This window comes from Tiliqua scincoides, chromosome 14 (genome assembly GCF_035046505.1).
Source record: "Tiliqua scincoides isolate rTilSci1 chromosome 14, rTilSci1.hap2, whole genome shotgun sequence".
Classification (NCBI taxonomy): domain Eukaryota; kingdom Metazoa; phylum Chordata; class Lepidosauria; order Squamata; family Scincidae; genus Tiliqua; species Tiliqua scincoides.
Window position 1 is genome coordinate 14,692,874 of NC_089834.1, and position 20,435 is coordinate 14,713,308.

At 45.9% G+C, this 20,435-nt stretch overlaps 1 protein-coding gene and 2 pseudogenes across 4 annotated transcripts; all 3 read right to left on the bottom strand.

Moving 5' to 3' along the window:
* Window positions 1–4,182: 4,182 nt before the first annotated feature.
* On the bottom strand, window positions 4,183–19,845 carry ABCB9 (ATP binding cassette subfamily B member 9). Of its 4 annotated transcripts, none has more exons than XM_066609615.1 (11): window positions 19,233–19,845; window positions 17,607–17,721; window positions 15,672–15,802; window positions 12,582–12,787; window positions 11,243–11,440; window positions 10,504–10,632; window positions 9,561–9,749; window positions 8,415–8,588; window positions 6,586–6,745; window positions 6,018–6,154; window positions 4,183–5,078 (listed from the first exon to the last, which is right to left on the bottom strand). In XM_066609615.1, the coding sequence occupies exons 1-11, from the start codon at window positions 19,843–19,845 to the stop codon at window positions 4,809–4,811; spliced, it is 2,322 nt and encodes a 773-aa protein (XP_066465712.1). In that variant the 3' UTR covers window positions 4,183–4,808. The 4 variants fall into 4 exon arrangements, with proteins under 4 accessions (XP_066465712.1, XP_066465711.1, XP_066465713.1 ...); XM_066609614.1 differs by having other exon boundaries at window positions 4,183–5,094; window positions 6,007–6,154; XM_066609616.1 differs by lacking the exon at window positions 10,504–10,632.
* Window positions 16,803–16,925, bottom strand: LOC136634573 (5S ribosomal RNA; annotated as a pseudogene).
* Window positions 16,955–17,077, bottom strand: LOC136634768 (5S ribosomal RNA; annotated as a pseudogene).
* Window positions 19,846–20,435: the final 590 nt, after the last annotated feature.

Sequence of the window (20,435 nt, forward strand, 5' to 3'; positions counted from 1 at the left end):
CAAGCCGCACCTGCTTTTCCTCCTCCTGATCCGTGTGGGCGCTGCTACCGGTTATGTAAAAAAGAAAGTGCAGTAGATAGTTGCTAGGACAACATAAACATCACTGAGCACTTATGCCTGTGCCCCGCTCCGCTCTGGAAATAGCACAGGCGTTAAAATAAGTTTTTAATGGGGTTTTCTGTAAGAACAGCAAACAGGTCAAGAGAAATTGGAGGGAAAGCTTGCAAGATAGTCTCTTTTTTAATATAAAAAGCATATTATCACATGATTTTAGGGTGAATTTGAGAACTTTTCAGGAGTTAGGAGCTATCCAGCTGGGCATCATCCACTAGGGGCCACTTTGAGAAACAAGACACACTCCTAAAGTGCACCCAGGTTTCTAGTCCTCATGGACTATGGTTGCTAACTGCTGTTAGCCTTCGCTGCCTCCTTACCCACCCACAGAATGACCTGCTGTATTGAAACAACCCAGTGGTAAAACAAAAGTACCAGTTGTTGTTTTTTTCCAGGAACTATGTGGCTATCAGCAAACTTGCCCAGAGACAGTTTTTACTATCTTTGGGTGGATCAAATGGCCAGCCGGCTTTTGGGTTGCGTAAGGTCTCTCTATTGTGCATGCACCCAGAAATACACACCACACAGCTCGGTTTTCTTGTTGGACAAGTCAGGCAACAAGTTAAGCCATTTCTGCCCAACGTTGCATATACGCAACAGGGACCAAGTGTGTACACCTGTGGGCCGGGCAAAAATAGTTAAAGCAGAAGTCAGAGGATGCAGTAAGCACTTATGTGCCTTCACAGTTGCATTGTGCAAATTATGGTACGTTTGTTCCTGCTCTTAGTGGCCAAGTCCTTGCAGCATTTACAAGGCATGAACTCATTAACATACAATTGGCCTCCAGGATTCCAGGAGTGCCATTTCAGGCAAAGAATCATGGCCCCATAACCCAACGTGGGTGTATTATCTGAGCTGCAATCCTAGGCACACTTATTTTGGCATAAATCCCATGGAACAGAACGCAACCCGTTTCCAAGTAAACAGTGATGGGACTGGGATGTTATCTGTGCATTAACAGCCATGACGACAGCAGTGCTCAGTTCCTTTCATCAGCACAGATTCACCCTGGATTCTTGGTCACACTGGAAAGTGACAAGATCTGGGAAATTAGCTTTTATGTATATACCAGGAAATCCCCCCCCCCTCAATCTAAAATGCAGCCGCTCTCTCTCTCCATGGTGTTTCTGTAAACTGAGGCTGTCCTATCTGACTATGCAACCAGGAAATCCTGCCTGAAAAATGATCAGCTGTTCAATTATTTACATGTGAACTCACATAAAACACTATCCATGCAGAAATGATTCCAAGCCCTGTCCATTTTCTGTGCATACACCCCTTTAAAAAAAAATCCTATGCCATTTTCCCATACACCAAATTAAGCATTCAGCAGCTAGTAAACCTGAAGAACAAAGTTGATTAGCAGAGATTTCAACAGATTTGTTTGTATAGGTCCGTGGTTCCCAACCTGGGGTACGTGTACCCCCAGGGGTAATTTCCAGGACCTTGAGAAAGAATGAATGGCAGGAAAAGGCAGGTCTGTATTAGAATGTCTTGCAGGGCTAATATGAGGGGTACAATTTATGTAAATGGGCTGCCAAGGGGTATGCAAGTGAAAAATGTTGGGGACCACTGGAAAAGGTGATTCTGCCTGTTTACCCACATCCTTGATCTTGTATCTTTTTAAGGTTAACACATTTGCTGGGCGTATCCTAGTTTATGAGTCATCTGCACAGCAATCTGTCCATACTAGAAATTCAGAGGAAGCAAACATTTGCAAGTCTAATTTTCAGAGCTCTTTACCCTTTCTCCAAAGGTGAGTTGCTAAATTCAGACTTCCTTCAAGGCAGTCTAGCATTTTTGCATCCTATTTAGTTTAAGCCATTTCTGCCCAATGATGCATATATGCAACAGGGACCCAATGTGGCTGGGCAGAAATGAGTTTAAAAAAAACAAAAAAACAGGTACAGATTTGGATAAAGTAAAGCTTGGTGTTAAGGCAGATATATGACTGGTAAAGCAGTGAGAAGTGCTTTCACCTTAAATCAGTCATACCCTATCAGGTTTTTCAAGTCTCTATCCCGGAGGGTTCACAGCCATCTTTTCATTTATTTTGCCATATAAACTGCTTTGTGATTTGTTGTTCAAAGTGGTATATATAAATTTTTAATCAAAATTCATACTTATGTCTCCGTACACCCCCCCAATCAGGCCCAAGCTCAGAAAAACATAGATACATGGATGCCACCAACACTCTTCCCCTCCAAATGGCAGAGCAGTTTCACAATTCTTTTAAATATTTCCCTTTTTTAAAAAATTAAGCAAAGGATGGATGTGTATGTACACGTCGTGTTTTGTTTGCCCTCCCCTTTATTTAATGAGAGCTAGCCTCAAGTGTGATGGGCAGAACAAGACATATGTCTAGATCTTAAGATACATGACTGTTGTTTCAGGGAATATTTTGTAGTGAATTTAAGAATCCAGAAGAACAGTGTAGGGATGGGAATTCAATCTCATTGGTTGCTGCTGAACCAACAACAGAAAGCCAGGGTGCATTTACAGCCAGGCATGAATGTCACAATTATCCTCAGTATACCAACTTCATGGAGGAGTCAACAGTGTTTTCTATTGCCATCAAGGCAAGACCTTTGGCCAGCAAATACACACCAAACAGCCAGGCACATGTGAACTTATCAACAAGAACAAGCCTTCTTTGGTTGTGCAAGTATAATTGACGACACCCTTCCTGAACACCACCAATTTTTGGATTTTGGTCTTTCAAACCCCTTAGCCTGGAAGAAGCAGAGCATATAAAGATTTTCTCAGCATTGCCCACCTAAGCTCACGCAGAAGTGAGAATGGTGTCAGTGTCGAGGCGGTGGGCTCTTTGCTGACCCTAAACCCCTTGGAAAAAACCTCATCCATCCTCTGGAGGCAGCCATGTCAATACCCACCTTCTGGTGAAATGCAACAACACTTGAATCCCACTACACAAAGCTGAGTGTCAGAGGTAGTCTTTTCTTTATTTTGTAAAGTGTTTGTAAAATATTGCTAAACCAAACGCACACACAGCACGCACACACGCACCCCTCTTAAATACTGCAAAAAAGAAAAAGCTGCTAAAAAACACAGCAGCATCAAAGTATCTGAAATGAGCTAAAGTGGCCAAGGTCATTTCACAACCGAGTGCTTCAGAGAACAGAAAAAGTGTTTAAAATTGCTCAGTATTCAATACACAGTGTTTTTTCACTTCTTCTATAGCACTTGTGGACTGGCCTGAGAGCGCCTCCGATTATTTATTTATTGAACTATAACAAGAATTAGCTGAATTAGGTAGTGCAAGATGAGGCTAGTCGGATTCTTGCTTCCTCTCTGCATTGTTTGAGTTGTAGCAAAGCAGAGTCACTCTGGCAAACCAGAACCATAGACTATCTAAAGAAAGCTAAAGGTGGCTCTCAGACCCTCACCAATATTTGGAATTGCTAGCAAGTTCCATACATAACAAAACATCTTTTTTTCAAATTCCAACAAAAATCGGATACAATCCACTGGAAATCCTCAAGAAATTGTGCAAGTGAACAGGTCTACTCTTGCACTTTGCACAAACTGAAGTTGCCACTTCCCTCAAGGACTGGATCCAACAAACTGTGATGGTTTTTTAGCATCTCATGCCCCAACTTTAGTATTTTACACACACACACAGAGCTTGCTCTGCTCTTGCAAATTTAAAGTTTTGAAAACAAAACTGACTTGTTTGCCATGTGGGTGGCCAATGGACAATATGTAAGACTCCAACCAATGTAACAGAAATTTTTAAAAAATCACTCAAATTTGTGATTAAAAGCTGCTCCCCCTTTATAAGCACCCATCCTAAACAAAGAGGCTCGACACCACAACGGTAGTTGCTGCGGGCCAGAGATGCAATCCATCCCAGCCACACTGCAAAAAAATAGAAGTTCCATTGCAGCACTGCTTGGAGGGACTGAGGACAAGGTTTTTCAAAAAATATTAATGGTTCTGGATGCCTGATCTAAATTGCATTAAAAGCAAATGACTTTAAATTAAATAAAAAATAAATAATCCTCTATATGAATATCATGACATATTTACTTAACTTTCTACCCCACATCAGCAGAAATCCAGAACCACTAATCATTTTTGCAAATTCCAGGTCTAAAACGGTTGAGCATTTTGCTTGACCCCAGCGCCCTGCAGAAAGTATATTTCAGTGAGTGTGCCAGCTTTTAGGCCCAGCTGAACTTCCATGGCAACAAAAAAAGGATTATTTACGGGCAACACAGTGGTGCCAAGAAGCCACTGTGAGCTGGCCGAGGCCCTTCCTTTAAGCCAGTACTTTCTCACCAGTCCACACAACTACCTTCCGAAATCCTTTGCAGGTTGCCCTTCTTCCCAGACAATGCATGTGCCTAAAACAATCGCATCCATTTATAAACAGCAAGTTTTGCATGCGTATCTGTGGGGGAGAAAGAGAACTGTTGTGGGAATGGATAGGCCAGGGTTCTCTTTCTGGTCGGCAGGGCACTATACACAGAAAGTAGTGGTGAGAACTGTAAACGGACCTCGTTGTACAGAAAATATTGGTGAAAGTGAGCGAAAGTGAATGACTCTTTGGGGGAGGGCTCCAATTGCACCCCCTCTCTGCTTTCACCTCTAAACTCTGCTGACAGCACGACCACTCAGTTCAAAATTAGAGTCCAACATGTGTGACGTTACACTTGGAGCTCTTCGGTCAGTCACAGCTTTGGAGAGTCTCTCCGGATGCCGGCCAAGCTGCCATCCAGCTGACAGCCATCCCCTGTGCCGATTTCATAGCCCAGGATCTGCCTTTGCACCAGCTTGGAATAAAGGCCCCCTTCTTCCATGAGCTGCTTGTGGGTTCCTTGCTGTACCACGCAGCCCTTGTCGAGAACAATGATATTGTGTGCCTTCTCCACAGTGCTCAGCCTGTGAGCTATAACAAGCACGGTGTGGCCTTGGACATCCCCGTAAATGGCTCGCTGAATCTGTCGAGAGGAAGAGCTTGTTTGAAAAAGAAAGCCACAGGTACGCTATCTTCATTTCTCCATTCACCTCTCTGACCAGACTCAACCCCAAGGCAACAGGAAGTGCAAAAGAAACCCCAAACTTCCTGCTTGCCCAGTCTAATGACACAAAACCAGGCTTAAAAATAGCCAACCTGAGTACTTGAATAGCATCCAGGTGACAGAGCAGGGAAGGTTGTAAAACTGTGGAGTGGCCAGTTTTAAGCCCAGCCTCCAAGTTCACACCCTAGCCTCTGTTAAGTGCAATACTCCAGCCTCAATCATTCCTGTTAGCTTATGCTTTGAATTTGGACCTGGGCAAGGAACTCCTCAAACAAATTGCAACTTTACTCCTCCCTCCCAGGCATGCCCCTACTGCATCTCCAGCTCCCTAGATCCAAAGAGGGAAATGGATGAAGAGAGAAAGTGTGGAGCGAAGGAGAGAGTGGTGGTGAGATAATCTCGAGCCCACAAGTCACCTTTCCTCCACACCCACTTCCATTCCATTCCATTCCCCTCTCCCTTTTCCAATCCAGGGAGTGAAAAGAGGAGATGAGCTGGCAGATGGAAGTGGGTGTCCCCTGTCAACCTGCTGCCTGAGTGGGCAGCCTCAATAGGCCTCACAGATGGGCCAGGTGACCATCTCCATGACTGAGAAGAGCTAGCCATCAGGAGTTCTGGGGCCAGCTGTGTGCTTTGCATACAGAAAATCACTGGTTCAGACCTGGCATCTCCAACATAAAAGGTTCTCAGCTAGCAAGCCTGGGGAAGACCTCTACCCCAGGTCTTGAAGGGCTGCCACCAGTACAAATTGGGCTTGATGCACCAGTGGCTACTCCAAGCACAAGGCAATTCTTGTATCAATCGGCAAACTAGCCTCTACCCCAAACAAGAAAATATTTCCGAGCACTTCTGGCTCACCACATGTTCACTCTCTGCATCCAGTGCGCTTGTGGCTTCGTCCAGTATCAGAATAGGTGGGTTTCTGATCAAAGCTCTTGCAATCGCCACTCTCTGCTTCTGACCACCAGAAAGCTGGGCTCCCTTTTCTCCGGCTTCTGTTGGAAATGTGAATAAGTTCAGCATGGTGGTTAAGAGTGAGCTATGAAATAGGAAGCCCTGTTTCAATCTCACCTTTACTGTGAACGCAGTAAGGAAACCTGGAGAAGCCAGTCTCAGCCTCAGCTCACCCTCTCAGGCTTGACACCCACAACCCTACCTTACAGGATTGTTGTGTGGCTGGGCCCACAAATGTGTGGTTGAAGTATCAAAACTGAGCTATCATTCTGGATACAGCCACCGCTCTATTCCTTCTGGACCGGCCCTGTTTGCCATCATCCCCCATGTCACCTTACACCAAAATGTGGACAGCTTCATCATTCCAAAGGAGGAAGGATGCACAGATCCATCACTACAGCTGACAGGCACTTGCAAATAGGAGCTTTAGCTCAGTTACCGATGCCTCAAAACACACACAGATTTTTAGTACCTGTCTGGTAGCCATCTTGTAGTTCTGTGACAAACGTGTGGGCATTGGCCTTTTGGGCAGCCTGAACAATCGACTCATAGGGGACAGAGGCCAATCCATAGGAGATGTTTTCTGCAATTGAGCGGGCAAAGAGCACTGGCTCTTGGCTCACTAGAGAGATCTGCAGAGAGAAAGAACAAAAAAAAGTTAGAATCCAACACGGGGAAAAGGGGAGGATAGTAACTGCAATTTAACAACTATCTTTGCTTACAGAGAAACCCGTTGTTCTCAGTTGAGTCAGTCCCAGGCACTAATTATAGAAATTTATCATCTGGGAGAGTAATGCAGCTCCTGATTATCCCTTTTTTGCCCATTTGTGTTCCAAATGCTGCTCTAGGTTTCCTCACCAATCACTGCTGCCATGGGCACAGTTGCTGGGCAATGAGTACCTTTCCCACTTGAAAGTAAGAAATGAGATTCCTGCATGTTCCTTGGATCGAGACCGGGTTCTGTATAATCTATGCCAGCATTTCTCAAGCCCATGGTTGGGACTCGATTTCTGTTGGGTCCCGCAGAGCTTCCACTGAAAACACGGGTGACGGAAAGATTAGATAACTAAGGGCACAATCCTAACCAGGTCTACTTACTTCTAAGTCCTATTCTGTTCAATGGGGCTGTCATGAAAATGTACAGTTTAGGCCTAGGTTAGCATGTGAAGCCTGAACCAAACTAAGTCAGTAATGGAGAAGTGGCTCGCAGTGCCTAGCTGCAAGAATGTGAGTATACAAACAAAAAGATTGTTGTCTCTCCTCTGCTGGCCAGAAAGGACAGACTACAAGAATTACAACCCATTGGAATGTTTAACACCTCAGTAGACTGAGGGCCACCTGTTTCAAGCGGAATGGAATGCAGCTGTGGATCTCCAGTTGGGAGGGGTAAGAACTAGGAGGGCTGGCAACCAGACCCACTCCGAGAAGTTCTGTCCTCAAAAGTTTCTGATTGGACAGTCTAAATAAGTAAGAAGTCACCTCAGCACTATTAGCACAAGAAGTATAATAATGAGTGCCCCAAGGGGTGTGTCCGCTTCTTCTTGGGCAGAGTTTTTGGGTGCAACATCCTGCATGCTGTGAGCTCCATTGTCCACCATGGGCATCTGGCCTCACAGGTAGCCTGGACCTAAGAGATCTACAAGAGTAACTGACCCAGGTGAGAGATAGGGATTAACAGAGATAGCCAGCTAGATTTATTATTTTATTGCTGATATGTTTCCTAGATGTTTATGCCTCTAGCATTTGCTGCCTTACGTAACCTTATGTACTTAATAAACTAAAATATCTTTTACCAAGTTGTTTAATTGTCTGTTGGGGACAAAGGTTCAGAATCCTGCCTAGCCGTTCAGCAAGCTACCAAGTGCTCATTGAGGTCTAGTAACTTGAGGACTGAAGCTTTAATTGGAGAAAGAGCTCAGTGCCTGCAAGGGATAGAGTTAAGCCTAGAGGGTCTCAGTGTCCCTGGACTGAGGCACTTGCACATACAGGGTGGTGGCAGTACTACTGAACGGGGGAAGCCTTGAGGGCTTTAGGGTTCGAGAACCAAGAACTCTGAGCACCCCAAACCCCCCTAAGTTTATGATAGGGGCATACGCTCAGGAAAGCCCATCAACACAATTACCTGCCAACAAAGCAGGTAACACAAGCTAAATAAGTCCAAAGCAAAATGTCTAACATTTACTGGAATTTTCTGCTGGAAACACGAGTTCTCTTTTGAAATAGGGCAATGGACCCAAGAGAGAATTCTCCTTGAACAACATAGAATACCAGAGCCGGCGTACAATTATGGGCGACTCGTACCACTGAGTGCAGGTACTTGTGTTCGTACATGTTAAGAGGCTTTCCATCCAGCAGAACCTGCCCATCTTGAAGAGGATAGAAGTTCTCCATGATGCTAACACAAGAGCTCTTCCCGCTGCCCGAAGGACCCACCAGCGCAGTGACTTTCCCGGGGTGGAGAGTGAAGGAGACATTCTGCTTAACAAAAAAGGATACTTCCTAAGTCTTCAACAGTCAAAAAATATTTATCTGCTACCATATTTCTACACCTTTCTTTATCACAAATGTTCCCCAAGGTGGTTTCCAAGCAATGAAAACCAGAAGTTTAGTACATAAAATTATAGAAAGGTTTGAAAACACAACAGTAAAAAGCACACTTCCACTTAAATCCCCACAACCCGACACAGGAAATGTGTCTTTGAAACAAGAGCAATGGAAAACTGCAGCTCTGGAATCACAACCAGAAAGGCTCTGCTCCTAGTAAGGGTTATCCCGGCACAACAAAATAAAAATGAGGGTTGGGTGTGTATGTAAATAACTCTGAGTATATGTGGAAGACGCAATCTTAACGCCAAAATAGTGACAGGAGCCCACTGACTCCTTCTCATCTGAATATTTTGGCATGGGACACTTAGCATTAGAAGCTTTGGCAGTACACAGTTTATCTATTCCAGGGGTGCCCAAACCCCGGCCCTGGGGCCACTTGCGGCCCTCGAGGCCTCTCAATGCGGCCCTCAGGGAGCCCCCAGTCTCCAATGAGCCTCTGGCCCTCCGGAGATTTGTTGGAGCCCGCAGTGGCCTGATGCAATTGCTCTCAGCGTGAGGGCAACTGTTTGACCTCTCATGTGAGCTGTGGGATGAGGGCTCCCTCCACTGCTTGCTGTTTCACATCTGTGATGCAGTAGCGGCAGCAAAGGAAAGGCCGGCCTTGCTTTGTGCAAGGCCTTTTACAGGCCTTGAGCTATTGCAAGACCTTCATTCATTCATATAAGTTCATCTTTAATATATTCATTTATGTAAACTTATGTAAATTTATTCAAATTTTAAATGTAAATTAATTCTTTTTTCCCCCGGCCCCTGACACAGTGTCAGAGAGCTGATGTGGCCCTCCTGCCAAAACCCTGATCTATTCAAACACACTAGGATTAAGGGTTGTGAGAAGTTTACCTGCAAGACCCGAGTTGCTGGTCGGGTGCGGTAAGCAAAGCTGACATTCTTGAACTCCACTTTGCCTTCCAGCTGGCTGGGGGCCAGAGTGCCATCATTCACCATGGTTGGCTCACGGTCTATGAACTCAAACACTTTCTCAGCTGCTCCAACTCCCTGCATCAGCCCGCTGTAGACTGAACCTATGGACTAAAGAAGGGGAAAAAAAAAGATATAGGACATTTAAAAAAACCTAAGAAAAATTTACTATTAAAAATGTTTACTATAGTAAAGAAAAACTTTACTATAATTTTTGACAGGGTAAATTTTGCAAGTCCAGAAATATTGTCTCCTTTTAATAGGTACTTAAGCAGTTAATTTGCAAAGCAAAGACCACATTGCAATCTTGAAGGCCACCTATGCTCATATGAACCCACCTCATCTCAGCATGCTCTCTGGTCCACCGTTTCATGTACCAGAGACAGGGCCTTCTTGGTTAGGGGTCATAACTGCGGAGTTTTCACCCTAACCCTCCCAGCTTGCTTGTTTTTTAAAGCAATCCCTGGAGACATTGTGTTTCCATAAAGCCTTAGTAATTGACCACTGGGTTTAAAGGAAGAAGATTCCTGGCTCTGTTTCTTGCTTTTATGTATTGTTATAGAAAAACAACAGAGCTGTTGCCTCTGAGGCAAAGAGGCAAAGAAGGAAGGCCCATAGCCAGGGAGACAGACCAGGGACAGACTGCACTTGCTCCCAGTGTGGAAGGGATTGTCACTCCCGAATCGGCCTTTTCAGCCACACTAGACGCTGTTCCAGAACCACCATTCAGAGTGCGATACCATCTTCTTTTGAGACTGAAGGTTGCCAACAATGATAGAAAAATGAAACAGAGAACCCAAGAATGGAGCTTGATCAGACACTGTAGTTTTTTTAATACAGGAATGTAGATCACCTCCATGCTTACCTCCATGCAGTCTCCCAGGACAAATTCATAAATAATGAAGGATATCAAGTTTCCGCTGGTCATCTGGTCAGAGATCACCAGATGGCCGCCGTAGTACAGGATGCTGACTTGAACGATAAGAAGCGTTAGCTGAAACCAAGCACAGACACCCACACTCACAAAACAGGACTGAGAATCTCCTAGGTTCAAGATACCTGAACCCACAGACTTCAACATTTTCAAAATGACAGACTGCAACGCAGAAGACAAGGGACAAGCTGAAGCATCTGTGTAGAAAAGGGCATAGGATTGGTTTGAGCAGCTTATGGGGCAGAGAGATGAGAGACTGACACATTTCGATGCATAAAATGAATATTGTGGAGGTCACATTAACAGGAAGCTGACTAATTAGAAAAAAAAAAGGACTTCCGTGCATTAGGACTGGATTACATGTTTGGAAACAAGAATGTAGGATGTATTGAGGGGGAAACACACCTGCCACCTCATAGACAGAGACACAGTTCCCTATCCAGCATGATGCTTAGGGGAAACCAGTTTGCAACATAAACTGACTGTGCACAGTGCTGATTGGCTGATACCAGCTGATGGCCAACTCTTCATTGTTGCTTCACTCACTGGGATTCTCTGGATCAGTTGGCTGTCCTCTCCCCAGTTCCCAAGCCCCAGGAGTGACGTTTGGCCACCCACTGAAAGCCTGATGGGTAACTCAAGTTTGCAAACAGGAGGCTTTCCCACCTACCCCATTGGACCACACATAGTAGGTGTAAGCCATGGCTTCCTTCTTGTTGAGCTCATAGACCCTCTGCAGTTTCTCCGAGTAGACGCTAGCCTCCGCCTCCTCATTGGCAAAGCTGCGAACCGTCTTCATAGCTGAGATGGTTTCCTCTGCCGAGCTGTTGGCTTTTGCCAAAGCATTCTGAACTTCTTTGGAGAGCTTCTAAATAGTGGAAAGGGGGGGGAGAAGGAAGATGACTATTCAGAAAGGAATGGAAAGAGCCTCCTTCAGTTCTTCCCAAACCTTCAGCACCAGGTAACCTCCCTCTCAACCTCAGTCTTCTTAATCTGCAATATGGGGATAATTAAACTTACTTTCCTAACAGAGTTTTTTTTTTTTTTTAAGGACAACATAAAGATTAACAGCTCAAAATGATGCACAAATGTGTAGTGGTATGATGTGGGATGAATCTGGGTCACGTGAAAAGAGCATTGGCCATCTGCTCAAGGTTTATTGCAGACAGGGTTTAACTGCACAACAGCTGAGAGAAAGAGAATTTAAAAAGGACAAACAAACTATGTGTATCCCACAGACCCTGATTTAGCAGAAGCCTCCCCCACTCCCCTTCGTCCTGCTCTCAGGAGGATTAATCTTGCAGTTGAGACAGCCAAGAAAGAGCTGCTGGCCAGGATCCAGGCATTTAATGACTCAACCCTTACAAAGCATCTCTGTGTTTGGGGCTTTACACAGGGCTGGCCCCCTGCCTCTGCAGCAGGACCCAGCTGGAGGGACACGAAGAACGTGGCAGAACAGGAAGTGAGAATCTGCAGGCTTAAATGCTCTGTCTGGTGGCTGACGCAGATACAGCATCAGACTGCAAGGATTAGCCAGACATAACGGTCCCATGTCCGATAGGGAGGAGGACGAAAATGTAACGGAGAAGGGATGACCTACTCATTCTCAGTGCAGTCATCACAAGCAGCAATTCTGGCCTGGGGTGACCAAGGCCATTCCGAATTTGCCAGTCGGATATGGGCACTGCAGTTAAAACCAAATTATCTTAATTGTACTTGCCTGTTTTCAGTATATGTACATGTCTTGGCTCCACCTAGGTTACTACTGCCAGCACTCAGCTCTTCTGAGTTCCAGATAGATGCCTTTCCCAGCCTTACCTGGAGATGCATGCGACCTTCTGCTTGCAAAGCACACATTCCACCACGCGGGCTACAACCCCATCCCCAGTGTTGATTGAAAGGCTCTCTGCATACGCTCACAGGCAGATTCTTTATTACCACTTCATTGCAGAACCCTCCCGAGAAACCAAGCTCTGAGACTAGGCCCATAAGCCACAGCTCCCACTAACCTTGTAGTATTTCCCATAAAGATTTGACACCAGCATGATGATGGGAAAGCCCATGAAGGTCACCAGAGACAGCTGCCAGGAGAGGCTGAACATGAAGATGATAACCCCTGTGGCCTTGACTGTGCTGCGCAGGAAGATGTTGATATTCTGGGAGACCAGGTCACTCACAAGGGTCGTGTCTGATGTCAGCCGAGAAATAATGTTGCCTGCGAGAGAGGGAAGAGAACGGGAAAAGGGGGAATTATCAGGGGTAGCCCAGTGGTACCAACGGCAAGAAGATCCCACTGAACCACAAGCAGAAGTGTGTCCACTGTTTCTATTATCAACCATTTTCACTGGGATTTTTTTAAACAATTGAACTTTTTAAAATTATCATTTTAAACACACAAGCAACCATGCTTAATATTACAATATTAGAGGTGAGTAAGATCGGATTATGGTCTAAGTCAGGGGTGCCCAAACCCCGGCCCTGGGGCCACTTGCGGCCCTCAAGGCCTCTCAATGGGGCCCTCAGGGAGCCCCCAGTCTCCAATGAGCCTCTGGCCCTCCGGAGATTTGTTGGTGCCCGCAGTGGCCTGATGCAATTGTTCTCAGCATGAGGGCAACTGTTTGACCTCTCATGTGAGCTGTGGGATGAGGGCTTCCTCCACTGCTTGCTGTTTCACATCTGTGATGCAGTAGCCGCAGCAAAGGAAAGGCTGGCCTTGCTTTGTGCAAGGCCTTTTTATAGGTCTTGAGCTATTGCAAGACCTTCATTCATTCATAGAAGTTCATCTTTAATATATTCATTTACGTAAACTTATGTAAATGGGCAGGAGGTCTGGTCTAGAGGGTAGAGCCTCCATTTGCCTGAAGATAACATCCAAAAGGTCGCCAGTTTGAGGCCACCGGCACCTGGACCTTGAAGCAGCTGACAAGCTGAGCCGAGCTATTCCATCTGCTCTGAGCGTGGGAGGATGGAGGCCAGAATGTGAAACCAGATCAGAGTGAAACATCTGGACTGTTGTGGTTCTTGAAAGATAGAACCTTCTTTCAATTGTAAAAATCCCTACGGGGATTTAATCAGCCTGCCTATGTAAACCGCCTTGAATAAAGACCAAGAAAGGCGGTATATAAATACCTGTATTATTATTATCATTATTAAATTTATTCAAATTTTAAATGTAAATTAATTCTTTTTTTCCCCGGCCCCCGACATAGTGTCAGAGAGAAGATGTGGCCCTCCTGCCAAAAACTTTGGACACCCCTGGTCTAAGTCTTTGGGCTTTGTCTCAGTAAGGTAAATAACACCATTTTCAAACACCCCTAACAATAGTCAAATAAATATTTATTTATAAATAAATTGAGATGGCAAACTGCACCTGCTGGAATTCCCCCTGCTACACAAAGGTTAAAGGTCCAGGAGCCCTAAAGTGGGAAGGCTGGCCACCCTGATCCATTGGGGTTTGACTTGCTTTATTGTTTTAGTTCTTAAGTTTTAATGTTTTAGTATTGTTTTAATCACTTTGTATTGTGTTTTTATGGTTGTAAGCTGCCCTGGTTGCCCCATTGTGTGCAGGGTAGATTTTTTTTAAAATTAAAACATTTTTGATCAATATTTTAATAAAATAAAATGAATAAAATATCTGTATAAATGAGAAAATTATTACTGATTAATAAAACCAACAACTGTTCATGGCATTTCTTGCTCACGGGAACCCAAACGGATACACATAAAATCCAAATTAACTGATTTACTTGGCAAGCGTATGGGCCACTTTCCTACCCCTATTTTCCAAGTGGGTTACAGCTAAGAGAAAAATAAGATACCACTAAAATTACAGCAACAACATTATAAGAGAGGCAGGTTTTACAGCTTTCATTTCAGTTGCTGCTGGGTCATTTGAGTCAGTTAATTGTGGTTTTATGACTTCGTTCCCTTTTAACATATGGTTTTGGGTTTAAAACCTCAAGCCACTTTTGCTGCAATTTGCAGGAAAAGAAGGGCTAATAGGTATTTTTAAAATACGTGCCCCGCTTTCTAGATTATGTTATTTCTCCATCTAGCCTCCTTCACTGGCATGCTGAAAGAGCAAATCTGCAGAACCGCAGGACACAAAAGGGCCCTGTAAGTCTATGGTTCTTGGATGGTAGTCTGCGAACAAGACACTACAAAGGGCTTCTTCCATGTCCTTTAACTGAGTCCCAGTTTAATATTTCCTTCCTGTAGCAGATCCGAAAAATCCATCAAGCTGTGTCTTTCTGCTCCTCAAGAGATGCAAGGAGGCAGGCAGGGAGCCAAGGGCTTTGTGGTGCCTTCTGGTCAGCTGGCAGCTTACTGCCAGCAACCTCAAAAAGCAGATCGAGCCGTGGGCAGGCTTAATTCACCCTTTGCTTAAAGCCTCAGGCCAGGATCCAAAGAACTATGCAACTAGTTCCATCTCCTCCTGGGGGCCTTTGGCCTTGTGGTTCTTCAACAACATACTCCCTCCATGTCACATGGTGCTTGGAACCCAAGAGAAGCACCCAAAGCAGTTTGTGATCGGCATCGGTAGGGTTGCTGTCAAAAGCTCCCAAAATGCATGCCCAAACCCTGGAATGCACCTCAAGCAGCCTAATATTTTAATTGCTTCAACAGATTTGCTTCAAATTGTGATAGAACAAGCAACTTTGGAGCAGTTCCTCTTGAAGGAAGGCAGATGGAGAACAGAAATAGGTCCTTTTTCTGTTGGGACACCCCATCTCTGTCTCCCCTCCCCAAGGAAGTCTGCCTGGCTCCATTCTTATATTATTTCGGGTGCCAAGTGAAGACAATTTTATTTGCCTGGGCCTTTTCAGAGTTGTTTTTAAGAGCTGTTTGGTGCTGCAACTTTTAAACCTGCTTCTCTGCGTTCAATTACCATGCCACTGTTAAAATTCATTTTACGTAGCTTTCAGATGTGTTCTTGTAAGTCGCTCTGAGCACTGTGATAGAAGAGTGATGGATAAAAATTAAAAGAAAAAGAATGCAACAGGCATATATGTTCCTAGCTGTCTAAAATGGTCTCTTTCTCCCTTAAAGGCAACACCTATACCTGAATCACCTGCCCAGAACAAGAGAGAGAAACCCACCGGTACGATTTTCGTCAAAGAAGCTCATTTCCTGCAGAACCAGCGACCGGAAGAGGTTGTTGCGGAGTCGGATGTTCAGCCTAGCAAACACGAGTGTGAAGACACCGCCCCTGATACCTGCGGCAAATGAGCTGATTGCAGATAACAGATGTTATAGGACAGACAGACACCAACACACAACACCCCTCAGTTCCCGTTCTGCCACACAGAGAAGCCAAAACAAGTCCAAAATGGGGGTCGGTATTGTGGAGCTAGCAGTTTTAGCATACCGCCACCTAAGGGGTCAAGGAATGCAGAACTGCAGATTCAACTGCAATCCATTCAAAGCAGGGATGGCATGACTCACTCCTGGCACCCTGACAATTGCAGAGGGGATTTCACCACCTGAAGCACAGCCCCTTAGCAAGTCCATTGATCCTGAAAGGTTTCCTAGCCTTAAATTGCAGAGGGGTGCCCCAGGCCACACCAGAAAACCTGAAGTCCGGCTTGACTGCTTAATGGCATCAGGTTAATTATAGAGCTGAGTTAGTTTGAAGCACAGTATACTTCTGACACCAGCCAGGGGCCTGACATGGTGAACAGAGTGACCCTGGAACACGGAGACAGCATCCCCGATACGCAGCTGTAAGGGAAAGTCAACAGAAATCGGCCACCGTGTCGCCCATGACACAGAATGAACGATTCTTTCTGTCTAACAAATATTAACTTGTAATCCCAATTTGACTGAGGAACGAAAGCAAAATATAACTATAAATAATTTTACACTAAATATACATGTGATAAATTCTATATTGTTTCCACCGAAGAATTTGGTTGGCAACCTTCAGTCTCGAAAGACTATGGTATAAGCCTACAGCACCCGGGATTCCCAGGCGGTCTCCCATCCAAGTACTAACCAGGCCTGACCCTGCTTAGCTTCCAAGATCAGGAGATAGTGTTCAGTATAGGGAGATGGTTGGTAACCCTCAGTCTGGAAAGACTATGGTAGAAGCCTACAGCACCCGGGATTCCCAGGCGGTCTCCCATCCAAGTACTAACCAGGCCTGACCCTGCTTAGCTTCCAAGATCAGGAGATAGTGTTCAGTATAGGGAGATGGTTGGTAACCCTCAGTCTCGAAAGACTATGGTATAAGCCTACAGCACCCGGTATTCCCAGGCGGTCTCCCATCCAAGTACTAACCAGGCCTGACCCTGCTTAGCTTCCGAGATCAGACGAGATCGGGAGACAGTGTTCAGTATAGGGAGATGGTTGGCAACCTTCAGTCTGGAAAGACTATGGTAGAAGCCTACAGCACCCGGTATTCCCAGGTGGTCTCCCATCCAAGTACTAACCAGGCCTGACTCTGCTTAGCTTCCGAGATCAGACAAGATCGGGAGATAGTGTTCAGTATAGGGAGATGGTTGGCAACCTTCAGTCTCGAAAGACTATGGAGATAGTGTTCAGTAATTTATTTCATGACTAATTCATTCATTTGCTCTCTCATACTAGGACTGGAGAGACCTAAATCATCACCGGACATGGTTGAACACGGTCCTCTCTGTGAGAACAAAAATACACTGTCCTCATAAAAGATTTTTGGTGGTAGATTGTTGGGGACCCTGGGAAAAGCCCACTACTGAACTTCCTGTTGCACTCCCATCCCTCCCAATCCAATGGTAGTCTGGGCGCTTTTTGCAATTAGGACTGAGGAGTCAAGGGTTGGCTCAGTCAGGTGGGTTCTTGGTCACTGGCTAACCCCTGTTCATGAACCTAAGTGAACTAAAGAGAACATACAGCTTCCTGAATTACCCCACACAAAAGGCTAGACAACTTGAGAACACACACACACACACACACACACACACACACACACACACACACACACACACACACAGAGTATATAATTTCAGTCAGGCTTCGCAAAGAAGGGCAGCAATTTACTCGGATAGGGCTACCTTCCAATGGCTAAAAAGGCCATGATCAGCACTGCCGTGGAAAATTGGTCCATGCTCTTCTGAATGACGATCCCATCAATGGCCCGGCCTGTATAGTAAGGGAGGAATGTTTCACCTGTTCGAGGGAAGGTAGATGTAAGACAAAAAAGCAAACAGAGACAGGACTCCCTATTGCACCCTCAAATTTAATTGATCCCTCAATGCCTTCCTGAGCCCTAACCACCTCACCATCTGTGAGGAACATATAGCACTGATCTGTCTAGGTCCATATCATTAACACTGGCGACACTGTGCAGAAGAAAGCAACCAAAATGATTATGGGGCTGGGGCACTTCCCATATAAGAACATAAGAACAGCCCCACTGGATCAGGCCATAGGCCCATCTAGTCCAGCTTCCTGGATCTCACAGTGGCCCACCAAATGCCCCAGGGAGCACACCAGATAACAAGAGACATCATTCTGGTGCCCTCCCTTGCATCTGGCATTCTGACATTTCTAAAATCAGGAGTCATACACATCATGACTTGTAACCCGTAATGGATTTTTTCTCCAGAAACTTGTCCAATCCGCTTTTAAAGGCGTCCAGGCCAGACGCCATCACCACATCCTGCGGCAAGGAGTTCCACGGACCAACCACACGCTGAGTAAAGAAATATTTTCTGTTGTCTGTCCTAACTCTTCCAACACTCAATTTTAGTGGATGTCCCCTGGTTCTGGTGTTATGTGAGAGTGTAAAGAGCATCTCCCTATCCACTCTGTCCATCCCCTGCATAATTTTGTATGTCTCAATCATGTCCCCCCTCAGGCGTCTCTTTCCTAGGCTGAAGAGGCCCAAACGCCGTAGCCTTTCCTTATAAGGGAGGTGCCCCAGCCCAGCCCAGTAAGGCTACAGTGTTTGGGGCTCTTTAGAGAAAAGGTGCCTTGGGGGACATGACTGAGACATACAAAATTATGCAGGAGATAGAGAGAGTATGCCAGTTACAAGGGAGGGCACCAGGATGCAGGTCTCTTGTTGTCTTGTGTGCTCCTGGAGGCATCTGGTGGACCATTGTGTGATACAGGAAGCTGGACTAGATGGGCCTTTGCCCTGATCCAGCAGGGCTTCTTATGTTTTCTCTGCCCTACCTGAAGATCCTGCCAGGGATTGAACCCGAGACCTTCTGCATTCAAATGCAGAGGCTCTGGCACTGAGCTACAGCCATTCTCCAAGGGTGAGAGAGAGAGACTCTGGGAGCTAAGATACGTCAGCTGTTTCAGCTATCCTGGCTCAGGCTGTAAGCTTGACCAGCATTGACAGGGGGATGCCAGAACAGGCAGAATGTTTTAAGAACATGACGTGTTGCCCTTCGGAGAGCAGATGGTGTCTTCTGCTCACGGAAGGCTACTTTACACCCCTCGCTAGGTCACTGCGCAAGAAAAGTGCAACCGAACCCAACTGCACTTTTCTGCTGGCTCGTGCAACCTCCTGCAGACCAAGAATGATGAAACCTGCTAGCTAGAGAATTTTTTCTGGCATGGGATGTTAAGCTTTTGCACAAGCACTCCCAGAACATGACAAGCAGCTCTTTGCCTTCCACTCACAGTTCTTTGGATCAAACGTTGTTCTCTAGCTGCGAATGGCTCACCTAAAGCAGCGAGCAAGAGGAAGAAAAAGGCCACCACAAGGAAATGGGCATCTGGCTTTGTGTAAGACAAAAGTTTGCGAAGGGTGGCTGCTGAGGCCTCCTCTTCTTCCTGTTCCTGAGTGCCGAGAGAGCCTCGGTCGACGGTTTCCTCTGCTTCAGTCCTGGTTTCAGAATGGACTTCCAGAGAGGGTTTCACGGAAGCCAGCAGCTGCCACAAGCAGAACGTGGCCACTAGTGACATGAGCGTCCAGACAAATAAGCTCCAGAACCATGGGTCCTTGATGGTCTTCCTCACTTCAGAGTAGAGCAGCAGCTTAACCAGGACGTAAATCCCCACAGCAAGGCAAACCAGTGTTATAAAAGTGGTGGACGTTTTCAACCGCCTGGGGCCGTAGTTGGTGTTCTTGGCGACCCCAATGGCGGCACCCAGGAGCACGCAGCTCCTATAGAGGCAGGCCCCCCAGACATCCAACATGGAGTCAAAGATATTGAAGTGCTTGAGGTCCTGGAGGATGCTGCTGCGGCTACGGCTGCGCTCGTACAACAAGGTGGTCACGGTGACATCCGCGCCTGTGAAGACCAGCGTGCTGGCCACGGCTTTCCAGGCCCGCATCGTCAACTTCTCCCGGAATGAGGTAGAGGTGGAGAAACGGAGGGAGAGAGGAGGAAGGAGGAACTGGGGAGCCTCCTAGCCAGGGGTCAACCCAACATGACAGACCAGTCTTTCCTGCAAAAAAAAAGAGAACATGATGGAATATGTTTTTGAGTGGAAGATTGTAGCACTAGGGTCTCCAGTTGCTGCGGACAAGTTTGGATGGGATTTCTCTCAGTAGCGACGTAGCCCACTTGGTTGCCCTCATAAATCCCTATCTTATGACTGGCACCCACATCCTCGACACAACTCGGACAGCGAGTTCAGAGCCAAGAGGGATTTGTTCATCAGAAAGGGTTTGACAAACTACGGCCTCCACAGCCAGCACTCATTAGTCCACCCAGGTTTTCACAGGTGGCCCAAGGTACACTGGGCTTTAGATATCATCTGCTTGGCTTTCTAGGTCATCACGTCACACCTTGAGCAGGAGAGAGAAAAAGTGTTGAAATCCTTTTGACGTTCTCCTTTCTAGGTTTCCATGAGAGCACTCCCGTGTCTTCTAATTTATGTTGTCCCTCACTACAACCTCCTTCAAACACCTGCCATGTCAG

Coding starts and splice junctions, on each gene's coding strand:
- ABCB9 (XM_066609614.1), bottom strand. CDS start 19,845: ATGCGGGCCTGGAAAGCCGTGGCCAGCACGCTGGTCTTCACAGGCGCG. Junction 17,722..19,232: donor CCTCTTGCTCGCTGCTTTAG/GTGAGCCATTCG, acceptor TCCCTCGAACAG/GTGAAACATTCCTCCCTTAC. Junction 10,633..11,242: donor ACTATGTGTGGTCCAATGGG/GTAGGTGGGAAA, acceptor GCTTGGTTTCAG/CTAACGCTTCTTATCGTTCA.